The sequence below is a fragment of the Podarcis cretensis genome (genome assembly GCF_951804945.1).
Source record: "Podarcis cretensis genome assembly, chromosome: 1".
Classification (NCBI taxonomy): Eukaryota; Metazoa; Chordata; class Lepidosauria; order Squamata; family Lacertidae; genus Podarcis; species Podarcis cretensis.
In genome coordinates, this window is record NC_137170.1 from 110290626 (window position 1) to 110303554 (window position 12929).

At 40.5% G+C, this 12929-nt stretch overlaps 1 protein-coding gene across 1 annotated transcript in view; it reads right to left on the reverse strand.

The window, feature by feature from the left end:
* Nucleotides 1-12929, reverse strand: part of DPP4 (dipeptidyl peptidase 4) — a 51463-nt gene that overhangs the window by 19233 nt on the left and 19301 nt on the right. The window contains exons 13-18 of the mRNA XM_079978073.1: nt 8953-9063; nt 8797-8864; nt 6539-6592; nt 4664-4782; nt 3543-3590; nt 1623-1721 (exon numbers count right to left, since the gene is read on the reverse strand). Coding sequence (XP_079834199.1) covers nt 1623-1721; nt 3543-3590; nt 4664-4782; nt 6539-6592; nt 8797-8864; nt 8953-9063 — 499 coding nt within the window. The remainder of the gene's footprint in view (nt 1-1622; nt 1722-3542; nt 3591-4663; nt 4783-6538; nt 6593-8796; nt 8865-8952; nt 9064-12929) is intronic.

Below are 12929 nucleotides of genomic sequence, written 5' to 3' on the forward strand. Positions count from 1 at the left end.
CCCGCCCATCTGGCTGGGTTTTCCCAGCCTCTCTGGGTGGCTTTCAACAGAACATTAAAAACAGAATAAAACTTCAAACATTAAAAACTTCCCTAAACAGGGCTGCCTTCAGATGTCTTCTAAAAGTCAGATAGTTGTTTATCTCCTTGACATCTCATGGGAGGTCGTTCCACAGGGCAGGCGCCACTACCGAGAAGGCCCTCTCTCTGGTTCCCTGTAACCTCGCTTCTAGCAATGAGGGAACCGCCAGAAGGCCCTCAGAGCTGGACCTCAGTGTGTCCGGGCTGAACAATGGGGGTAGAGATGCTCCTTTGGGTATATTAGGCCAAAGCCATTTACAAATTCCTAGTATGCTCAGACGTGACCAAAATACACCTTGATTGGACAAATGTCATGTGCTTGGCTTGGTAGATGTAGGATTGCCATCAAAAACAACCTAAAAACTTTCATTCAGCACTGGGCTGCTGATAAATTTATTTGTTGTCAGCTTTGCCTTTCAAGGTCCCTCCTTTTTAAAAATGCTTTTATTCCTGGCTTGTTTGAGGTAATTGGTTAAAACGATGGGATTACTGTTGTTTTTATTTTTAACATTGTTTTATGTTTTGTTAGCATCACTGTGTGACTCCTTCTGGAGGTGACAGCAGGATATAAATTCTGGTATAAATTAAAAACAATACTTTTTAAAGAGATTTCAGTGGAGGTGGGGGTATGGGGAAATATACTCAAGATATAAGAGTTTTTTGTTTTATATAGCCAAGATGTAATTGAACTCTGCATTTTTAGAGTGTGTGGGATAGTTGGAGCAGTTATAAAGACAGATGAAACAGTCACCTCCCCCCTTTTTTTAAGCAAAGGAAATAAAAATAGTCATTTGCAATGCAGAACAATTTATTTGTTCAGAAATATAGAAATGCTCCTTTGTATTAATTTTATGTGGTCTGAAATCTAGGAGAGAGCAACGTTTTTTCTCTAAATAGGATCCTTGGCTATCTTTCTACTGGAAAGTTACTGTAACTGAAAACATGCTGAGCTCAAATGTCTGAACCTCTGTAGGAAACCAAAGAAATTTATCTTACCCATTAGCTTCTACCCTGGAGAGGTGGTAGCAGTAAGATAAAGAAGGATAAGGTAAAGTTGAGCATACATTTTACTGTGAATTTTTCCTAATCAACACATTTTTGTATGCAATTTTGACTAACGTACACATTTTTGCAAGCAAATGTTGTTAATATAATGTACGTCTTTATGTTGTTTTCACTAATGTATTCATTTTTATGCAACCGTAATATATGCACTTTTGTAAATGTTGAAGGACTTCACCACAAAATTCAGATACGTGCAAATTTCAAAGGAAGGCTGTTTTGGTTCTCATATTGCTTCAGAAAGTACACATTTGACAGATTTGGCTTTAAATTCAAACTCCCACCCTAGTTCCACGTCAAATGAAGAAATGCAGCTTCACCGTCTCTTCAGAAAACAGCACTGAGCATTAAATGCAAAAGTGGCTGATTGAAAAATCAGGACCTCCAAAATTCTGAATGCACATCTATTTCATGATAAAACTGAAGAAGTAAAAAAACAAAAACAAAAAACCCCACAACTGGTTACAACTGGTAACTTACTTTCTCCATGCAATGTGATGTTCTTTAGTATTTTAGAGGGCATCTGGACATTCTTCTGCATATTATCAAATTCAGTGTTGTTTTCCAGGTACTTAATAACTACACACAAAACAGATAAATATGGGAGATGAGTTTACATATAGACAAATAATACTTTTTTAAATCCAAAGTTCTACAACCTGGAGAGCAGTACAATAAGGTGTGTCTGCGGAACCAGGAGCAGAGGAAATAACAACAGAAAGAACGATCTGAACTCCTTCCTACCAATATGATCCCATTCCTTACCCATTCCTAGAGCATTCAAGATCTAAGGAACAGACTCACAAATAGGAGTCTAACTGGCAACCATCCCAGCTGGTCAGTTCACACATAAAGGGATTTTCCCCTGTCCACTTTGTTAACTGCTATCAGAGATTTAGTCTCTGTGCCAGTATGTGATATATATTATTTAGTCAGTCCATTCCAGCACCCAAATGCATAGGAGTTCCTCACATGAGCTACACTAAAAAGGGGTTTATCACTCTACCAGTTTCCTTTCCCAATCCTTGGCTTTTGGTTATGCCACCAATAGGCCATCAAAAGGAAAGTTGCCAAGTTGGGCACGTCCTCCTGTGACCCCACCCCACCCCAAATCATATTATATCACTAGATTTACACCTCCAAGAATGCAGGCCTAACGAGAGTTCCTTGAGAAAAAAATCCCAACAAACTTCCAAACCAATATGCATTGGATTAAATCACGGGCTAGAGAACCTCAGATCTTGGTGCCATATGTACCCCTATGGAGCTCTCTATGCAGCCCCTGGGATTCTCCCTACGCCATGCCTCCTCCCCAGGCCACAGACTTCACTGGTGCTGTAGGACTTCAGGTCCTCCAAGTGCTTTTGCCTGGCCTCTAGTGTGTTTTGCTGTTATGATGACTATTTCCTGCCTTAATGCGGAATGGAAAGATCTGTGAGAGAGCAGAAACATCTGATTTATGTGTGGCTGAATGCATGTCACCTCCATTGCTCCACCCACTTTTGCCTCTGGTCCCACCCATCCTGCAACACCTATCCCTGCAAAGGTTCCCTATTAGTAGTTTTGTTTTCCCCACTACAATGTGAGCCTGCTCCCCATATGTTGTAATATGAGTCCATGTCAATAGAAGCAGCTTGCCCAGTGGGGTGTAGCTACAATGCCGGCTTCTTGGCAGTGGTGTTGCCACTGCCTACCAGGGTGGAGAGAGGGAGAGGCAAGGAGCATGCAGCCACACAGGCAGGAGAATCAGGCTGGCTCTGCCAGTGGGCTTGTGGGCTTGCAGAGCCTCAGCCTCAACATTGCCTCATCCCTCTCCCTGTTCTGTTTGGGGTAAGCAGCTATGGCACCACGGCCAGGAAGCTAGCATTGCAGCTCTACCCCACCATGCAAGCAGGCTCTGCGTTGAACATGTTCTTATGCACTACTGCTGTATTGTTATATCTAATCAACTGCAGTGATTGCCTCCAATTCAATGTTACTGGTGTTATGTACTGAAGTTCTCACCCTGGGCCAGCAGGGGGATACTGTAGATAGTTTTCACTCAGGTCCACATCAGTTATTTTAGGCGGGAAACCCTGGGTTGTTGTTGCTACAATGTTGACAGCCGGCTGCCTATAAAAGCAGGCTGGCTGAGCTGTTTGCTGTTCAGTTCTGCCAGCGTACAAATAAAGAGCTGCTCTGGAGAAATTGCTGTGTCGTCTGCTATGTTCGCCCACAACTTAACAACTGGTCCCACTGACTTTGTTTGCCGCTTCTGTACTCAAAAGCAAGACCATTATGTTTGATTAACCCCAGAGAAGTATGCATAGGATTACAGCCCAACTCATTCTACCAGCAGATGGTAAACATCCACAGATTTCTATGCATTTGCAGGTGTCTAAAACAAAATCAGAAAAGTACCTGCATCTGTACTGCTGTTGAGCAAGGTGAAAGATGGCACACCAGGACCTGTTATGAACAGTGTTCAAAATTCAAGTTATTTTCCATTCTTTTAAATCAAGGCATTAATTGAGAGTTTCACACAACTTAAGTCAAACCCTTTGTTTAGGCAGGGGCCTAGTCTGGGGGAAAAGATAGGGAGCGTGAGGGAAACTTTGCCTCAATACTTTTTCCAGGACTTGCTGCCTGAAGTTTCAAGGCAACAATTTCCCTTCAGCCTTTTTTCTGCTTCCCAAAATTTGTATCTCGATCTTTTTTTCCCTTTTTTTTAATTCTAGGCAGCAGGAGAAGAAACAACACTTCACTGGGTAGCTCTTCTCATTGCTCAGCACTTTTTTAGAAATGATGTCCAAGGTGCACACATTAGTCAGCGAAATGTGTTGTAGGTTGAATCCTGGGAAATATGCAGCATTTACTTTGAGAATATGTGTGGAGGTGTGTGTTGGGGGTAACACTGTACAGCTAGTTAAATAAATTCATGACAATTTTATCAGTTTAACAAAACTGAGCTAGGGTAACCAGATGCAAAAAAAAAAATGATAAGGCTCCTACACAATTATTCATAGAACCATAGAATCATTGCATTGGAAAGGACCCTGAGGGTAATCTAGTCCCATCTCCCTGCAGTGCAAGGATCTCAACTAGATCATACATGACAGATGACCATCCGACTTCTGCTTGAAAACCTCCAAGGAAGGCAAGCCCACCGACAGATCAGTAGGTAGAGCATCATCTCAGGGTTGTGGATCAAAGCCCCACATTGGGCAAAAGATTCCTGCACTGAAGGGGGTTGGACTAGATGACCCCTTTGACCCCTTCCAACTCTACAATTCTGTGATTCTATGACTTCTTGTGGAAGTCTGTTCTACTGTCAAACAGGTGCAAGAGCTCTGTCCTTTTTTTTTTGTTGTTGTTGCTATATGTCTAGCTGAATGTTTTTCTTCCTTCTATTAAGGCTAAAGAACAACCAATTTGCCTTTTCTTCTTATGATTAATATAAATCAGGCTTCCTCAAACTCGGCCCTCCAGATGTTTTGAGACTACAATTCCCACTTATATCAAATGGGGCAGGCTGTACTCACCATAGCAATTCAGGGTATAGTATCTTGCATTTGTGCTGAAGGATGCTGAATGATACTGACATCTTTCTTTGTTTAGATAACAGCTAATGCATGTTTTTTTTAAATCATTTAATGCTATTCTGCAAAAAAGATAAAAACAGATTAACCTGAAGTTAGTTTCATTAAATCGCAATTATGAAGAACTCCATCCAAATTGGCTTGGATTAAATCTATTTCGTTTTAAAAGGCTGCGCAACTGGCAACACTTTCTATTCTGTCTTGTTTTAAACTGGATATTAAAGTAAGAATTAACTACTGTAGCACAACTCTTCCATTCTAACAGGAGTGGCTAATCTCCATGGGATGGATCTGGTTCCCTAAAGCAAATTTTTATGCCCCATAGAATACCTACTGATTTTTTTTTTTTGGGGGGGGGTACAGCAAACACACACACGCAGTGCTGAAATGTGCTGAGGAGGTTAAGCCTTTCTGCCCCGTGCCTTGATTGAGATGCAAATTGCCTCCTCCCTTGCCAGCAGATTGTCCTTCTCCTTGCTTATCAATCAGGAGACAGCAAAGGCACAGGAAGACCTATGCAAAACACAGAAAGCCCAGGCCAGCACCTCCACAAGGATACATAAAAGAACAAGAATTTATTTCCGGAAGTCCAACATCCAGGGCAGGAAAGATTCACACCCATGGTGGTCAGGGGATCTCCCAGGATTGGTTCCCAGCCCTTGATCATACGGAGCTGCCTCCTCCAAACCCCCCCCCCCCAAAAAAAAAAAACCAAGGAGACTGCCTCCTGGTGCCAAAGAGTGGGTCCCTGCAAGCTAGCTGGCTTCTTTCACATTGAATAATTTCAGATTTTTGCATGCTTATCTCTTTTTGCATGCTTTTCTTTCAAAGTTTTGCTACATTATTTTCAGCTGCATGAAGAACTTTCTGTCTCCATGGTGTTCCAAATTCCTCCATGTTGTACCATCTGTATCACAGTAAACATACTTTTTATTCCTTTGATGAATCATTTGAGAGCTACAGCAACCTTCTTCCCATTGAAGATCGCTCCATTACTACATGGAAAATGTGGATTTCTAAGATAGCCATGCACCCAGCTGCTAGCAGTTCATTACAGCACATATTTAGCTAGCTAACCTATGACTGTGTCGTGTTAAACCTCATCACTCAGATCCTACACATCCAGCAAAACGAAGCAAAAACAGCCATGCAATTTCCCATTATGCAAAGTCCATCAAATCTTAACACCATATGCTGTTACATTTATAATAGAACACATTCCAAAGACGAACCCTATTTGGCAATCAAGAAATATAGGGTTGTGTTCAGAGGTGCTCTTCCGTGAGTGGAAGGCCTCTTTGCACAGGTGATGGCGTGGGCTTTTTTCTGATGTACTGTACTGTCAGATTGTTCCATGAGAAAAGGGAACTGAAATCCAGCAGAAGCTTTCCATTAGTGCAACAAAGCTTCACACAAAATATTGCACAGAGTCTTGTATAAAGTCTGAAGATCCATGGTTGCATCAAGTATACGTTGCATGAAATCTTCCACTTTTGGGGTATTTCTAGATCAAACCCACTGACTGACCAGACCAAAGGATCATAAAATACCCCATTCTGAGCATTACCAGGCCTCGGTCGTTAACAGCCTTCTGTGTATATCCCAAGCTCTCTAACTTATCATGTTCTGTAGAGCAGATGGAGTAAACTTCAAAACATTCTCAGATCATTATCACAGCTTCAAAAATATCAAGACAAAACAAGCTATCTTGGTTTAATGCTAAAAATAACTTTTAAAAACTAAAAATACGATATTGTCTTAAAAGAAAAAAAATATCATATTGGGTTACAATAAAAATGTGGTGAAGTGGAATCTTACTTATACAGATGTCTTCCTCCTGGCGTATTTTCAAATTCATTACTGATAAAGTATCTGTGAAACAAGCAAACAAGTTACCAACTGATTGATCAATAAATTGTGAAATCACCATTCCAATTTTAAAAATTGCCTGAGGTGACACACAAAATATGAAATTATTCAAATGCACAAGATACAAAAGACAGCTATAAAATCAACCTACATATAATACCTTACCATAGCAATGGTGTAAGACTAACTTGCATTGGCAAAGTTTGTTTTTATCATTGCTAAGGTAATGCTAACCTGGAAAAAAAAGAAAGGACTGCACCAGATCCCATAAAGAATGCAGCAGACAAAACAAAAACAAAACTGCACGACTTACTTAAGTAATTTCCAGCACTCACTGATCTCCATCAGGGGAATTTGTCTAACTCAACTTATCTTTTTTATGCACGTCTGAATAGTATTGAACAAATTCCTCCAGAAGCTGATCAGTGAAACACACTAGGAATTTTAAAAGTACTGCACTTCATTGGCTTTGTCTGTTGTATTATTTCTAGCTTTCTAGTTGAACGATAGTGAATGCTAAAAAAATAAAAAAGGAAGCTGGGGTGGGCGGACAATTTTGCATAGGAAGAATAGTGGGTGGAGAAAGGAGTCTGTGAGCCAATAGGGCACTTCCAAAAGAGAGAGAAATGCTATGTCAAGCATTGGGTCTTCATAACATTCAGTGATCCACGTTCCAGCATAATACTAAGCTTAGATGAACTTGATTCAACACAAAAGTTCCAAATTCAATAAAGGTTCGTGGTACTTAAACCTCACTGAAATCAATGCGCTTAAGTCAATTGCAGTCAATTTAACATGTCCCTCACTTTAGCTACATCTGGCTGGAGGGCCTAGAAACGACACAAAAAAATCAAGGGGCATCCACATTCAGCCTATCTGACAGACATAATCTGCTAGGCACCTGAGTTGGTTTCCAAGATGACTCCCGCTAATCCAAATGGGAAGACTTGGGGCATGCAGAATTAGTTTGGATGGTACAGGCTAAATTGATGGACTATACAGAACTGGCAAAAGTGACATATAAGCTATGGGACAAGGATAACTGTGACTTTAAAGATGAATGGGAACCCTTTACAAAGTATTTGAAGATGCAACAAAGCGAACTGGACTTCTTGGCTGGCTTTGAATAAACTTTCACAAACTTTTTATCGATGATAATCAGCCAAATAGTTTGAGGATCTATACAACTGTGTAACATGCAGAAAACAGCATTCTTAGAGAAATCAAAGACTGGAACTGAGTGAAGCCGGGGGGTGGGGGTGGGTGGGTTTTGTGTGGGAGGGAGCAAAAATGGGGGGGGGGGATAAGGATGATATGTTTCTGGATAATATGTTTTGTTTTAATTTTGAATTTAAAAAAGTTTTTTTTAAAAAAAGGATGGTACAAGCTAGAAAAGGGATTCTTGCACAAAATCCTTATACTGCTTGGTACCCCTTCCTCATAGGAACTTTTCATCGTTTCTCACTAACTTTGCAGGACAAAACCACTGATATTTGAAGTTTTAAACTCAGAGGAGTAAACGGTTAAGACTTTTCTTTCCATGCAGGCCTTTTAAAATAACTGATGTTGGCCTGTTTTTAAATCTTTGTGTAAACTTCAGGGGTACCATGGGGTTTTGTTCCATTTTTGCTTTTAGCTTTATAATTTCATGTGCTACAGTGGTGCCTCGCAAGACGAAAAGAATCCGTTCCGCGATTCTCTTCATCTAGCGGTTTTTTTGTCTTGCGAAGCAAGCCCATTGACGGCTTAGCGGATTAGCGCTATTAGCGGCTTAGCGGCTTTTAGCAGCTTAGCGGATAAGTGGATAAGCGGCTTAGCGGCTTAGAAAAAGGGGGGGAAAGGGAAAAAAACATGCAGGAACTCGCAAGACATTTTCTTCTTGCGAAGCAAGCCCATAGGAAATTCGTTTTGTGAAGCACCTCCAAAACGGAAAACTCTTTCGTCTAGCGAGTTTTCCGTCTTGCGAGGCATTCGTCTTGCGGGACACCACTGTATTTGTATTTGTAGTTATCTTCTTCTTTATTGGAAACCGCCAATGTTGTTATAGGGCTGCATGCAAATGTTGCAGATAAATAAATGCAGAGGCAATTTCTACTTCTAAATAAGAGACATCTCTACAGCAGATACTAAGAAACCATAATAGGCTTTTTTAAACATTACCCTCCCTTTCTCCACTAAACTTAAAACTAAGTTTGATGAATACTCACATGAAGTTATTCGTTAAAGCAGCTATGCTGATTACTTCCCAATTTCCAGATGTAATGGGCTTCATTTCCTAACATATAAAAAGGGTAGATAAAAATGGAATTACATGATACAAGAACCTAAATCCACAATGATTTATTTATGTATCTGTTACTTACCCCTGTGCTATTGATACCAATGTGGTGGATATGCTTATAGCCATCTGCGTTGCTGATGATTTTGTAGTAGCTATCACCGTCAGGTGCAAAGTAAGGCTCAGAAGGTTGAAACTGGGGAAACCAACAACAAAAAGTTTACAGTAGATAAAGAAAGTTGTGTTTTTTTTTAAAAAAAAATGGCTTTAATGTTTATATCATTTTGTAAGTTGCTTTGGGAAACTTTTCTTTTTTTAAGAAAAGGAGGAATAAATAAATTAAATAATACAAGCTTTGGGAATCCTTTAAATATTCAGCTTCATTAAAGACCTACATTGGTTCCCACTACGTTTCTGAACACAATTAAGTGTTGGTGCTGACCTTTAAAGCCCTAAACAGCCTCGGCTCAGTATCTCCATCGTTCAACTGAGGTCCAGCTCCGAGGGCCTTCTGTTGGTTCCCTCACTGCAAGAAGTGAGGTTACAGCGAATCAGGCAGAGGGCCTTCTTGGTAGTGGCGCCTGCCCTGTGCAATGCCCTCCCATCAGATGTCAAGGAAATAAACAACTATCTGATGTTCAGAATATATCCGAAGGCAGCCCTGTTTAGGAAAGTTTTTAATGTTTGAAGTTTTATTCTGTTTTTAGTGTTCTGTTGGGAGCCTCCCAGAGTGGCTGGGAAAATCTAGCCAGATGGGTGGGGTATAAATAATAAAAGTATTATTATTTATTATTATTATTACTACTACTATTATTATTATTATTATTATTATTATTATTATTAATTGACTAGTGATCAAGGATTTCTGGAAAATGCAAACGCTGCAACATTTTTGCAGTTCAAGATGGAAGAATCTGTTTTTATTCTTCAAGGGGGATAATATAGCTAGTGTCTTAAAGAGTCAACAGAACAAAAACGGATTTATATATCATGGCTAAAATTTTAAGTGAGTAATGATTTATAATCTGGCTTCACCCTCTCAAACAAGACCTATTTTGGCAGCAATATTATCCCTAGATATTTCATAATGAGCCCTATGCAATTAGATTTATCATCTTATTGAAATGCTGTGTTCTAGATGAAGGAGGCTGTCCTGGCAGGGGAGTAATTGCAAATAAATAGTACTGTCTTGCATTGAGTTGAACAGGCAAATTATACTTCTGTTTATGACTTCTATTTATTTCAATGCTCCCTAAGTGTCTGCTGGCTATAGCATTGTTCATGTGTGCACAAATTATTTAATAAGGAATCATTTATCAAAACTACTAGAGATAATTGCTTTAGTTCTGGTAAACAAGTGATTACTTCTTTACAGTGCACTCCCATCTACCAGAGAGCTTATTTAACTGTATTACACAATTGGCACCTAATATTTATGTCCACACACACTGCTAAAATTGACAAAATATTAGTCTATAATGTGCTGTGACAAAAAGGAATGCAAATGGATGAAATATTAAAAGTAGTAACATCAGCAAGTTTCGTTGCTAGTTGAGTAAAATGACTAGATCTTTTTTATGGCGAAACATCCTGTTTTCAATATGAAAGCAAAAAGACCCTATTCATAAATCAATGCAAACACAACTTTCCCTTTGCTAACGTATTTTATTATCTAAAATCACTCCAGGTTGCATCCAGTGTGTCTTTACCTCAGTAGGAATAACTTTAATTCTTGCAAGTCAGGGAACCAAGTTATCACTGATCTCTGCTAGTAAGCTGCTTAAGCCAGCATCCTCCCCTCCCCTCTGAAAAATTGCTGCTGAGGAACAAGTTGATGCTCCAGAGCAGGATATGGTAAAGAGAAGTCCACAAGGTAGGCGGGATCAGTGAAAATCAAGTGCCCTGACTTGAACAAACAGAATGCAGCACCACCATTCAGTATAGTTCTCCTAAGAAGCAAGTTATGTACATTCCAAAGAATGTTGGCAGCTGCATTTCTAGGTTCCAAAAGCAGATCCATACAGCAGCAAGTGGCATTCAATAACATGGCAACCTGGATCCATTGCTCTATGGCAGGGATGCAGAACCTGCAGCCAATCAGATGCTGTCATATGACAGCTTCCATCATCCCCAAATATTGACTTTACCAGCTGGAGCCGATCAAGTCCAGCAACATCTGGAAGTTCCCCTTATTTGCTCTAAGGAAAATATTCATTGGCGTAGCTGTCCAAGGTTTCCCATTATTTCTAAGCAGCCTCCACAACATTCCTGTAATAAATCTTGTTATCCATAGCTGTACATTCAAAGGTATTATGCAAAGCCATTGGTGGAGAATCTATATAACTGAAGGTTTTTTAAATGAATGAATAAAAGCAAGGCTTGCTAATTAGCCAATAGGCTGCACCTGCAAAGCCCTGTTGCAACTTTGCAAGTGCCACTGGTTAGCTGGTGCCTGCTGAGTGCTCTGCCTTTACCAGTGTGCATTGATTTTGAAATGGCTTGCAAGGGTTGATGGGTCTGCCAGCTAGAAACAGTTGCCCACCCCTGTGACATGAAAGCAACCTTTGAAATATCATAGTGAAATGTAGCTGTGCTTTACTGATGAAATTCTGTCAGTTGGAGTGCAGAAGGACATCATCCAACAATGGGGGGGGGGATCAATTATCCTCCCTCCTTTCTAGTTTATATTGCACTCACACTCGTTTTTTTCCACCTTCCTTTTGCATAACTGTTTGCCACATATGCAGTCTGCTCATCACTTTACTTACTGATACTTTACGATGTAGAAGCAAAATGTGTTAGCTGTAAGGTCTTCCTGATCAAGTTTGACAGCAGGTGGGATTATCTCCCATCTTTGTAGGGTAGATTTTTTTTATCCCTGCTGTCTCCTTCCTCACTTTGTTTCTTGAAAGCTCTTTTTTTTTGCCAGTGGGGAGGGGACGAGAGGAATTTAAAAATTGTAAATATGCATGGGAAAGCTTGAAATATCGCATGCATTTTGTAATCTTACCAGCCTCAATTCCCTCCCCCCCCAAAAAAAAAGAGAAGTTGGGCACATAAGGCCATAAATGTGGCCTCACGAGAGAACAATAGTGGCAATATAATTTAAAGTGTTGTTGTCTCAATTATTTGGAATGGGTGTCTCCCAATGGTCTTGTCTAACTGCGCACCTGAAGGGTTATTATTCCATTTTCCACTGTTAGGAAAAGTGATGCAATCCCATTTACACTTATCTGGGAGTAAGTCTCATTAAATCTATTGGAAATACATTTTAGGAGATATGTATAGGGTTGGGAGTCCAGCAGCATCTGGAGGGCCACCCGTTTCCTACTTCTAAGCTACACCTTCCAGTCCTTGTAAAGGTAAAGGGACCCCTGACCATTAGGTCTAGTCGTGACCGACTCTGGGGTTGCAGCGCTCATCTCGCTTTATTGGCCGAGGGAGCCAGTGTACAGCTTCTGGGTCATGTGGCCAGCATGACTAAGCTGCTTCTGGTGAACCAGAGCAGTGCACAGAAACATTGTTTACCTCCCTGCTGGAGTGGTACCTATTTATCTACTTGCACTTTGACGTGCTTTCGAACTGCTAGGTTGGCAGGAGCAGGGACCAAGCAACTGGAGCTCACCCTGTCGTGGGGATTCAAACCGCCAACCTTCTGACCAGCAAGTCCTAGGATCTGTGGTTTAACCCACAGCACCACCCGCATCCCTCAAGTTTTTGTAGAACAATGCAAATCATAAACCTTTCGGAAGGATTTTTTAAAAATGAAAATCTTGAAGAAACTTGGAAGGAATCTTTAGTGTTCCACCTGGGGGGTGGAGGTGGAATGGACTGGTCTTCCTATAGATATAATATGTAATTGATTATTAAACTGCATGTCATGAAGTAGCAGCAGACAAAGTTGTCCTTCCACCTGGAACATCTATGTTCTCATTTGCTATTAGCTCCACTAGTGTTATGGACCCATGTTTAAGGTACAAATATGGGCCTTGAGACTCCGCCAGAGGACAAAAAAGCTGGGGAAAGTTTCCCTTTTCCCTTTGCCTCATTGCAAAATGCACC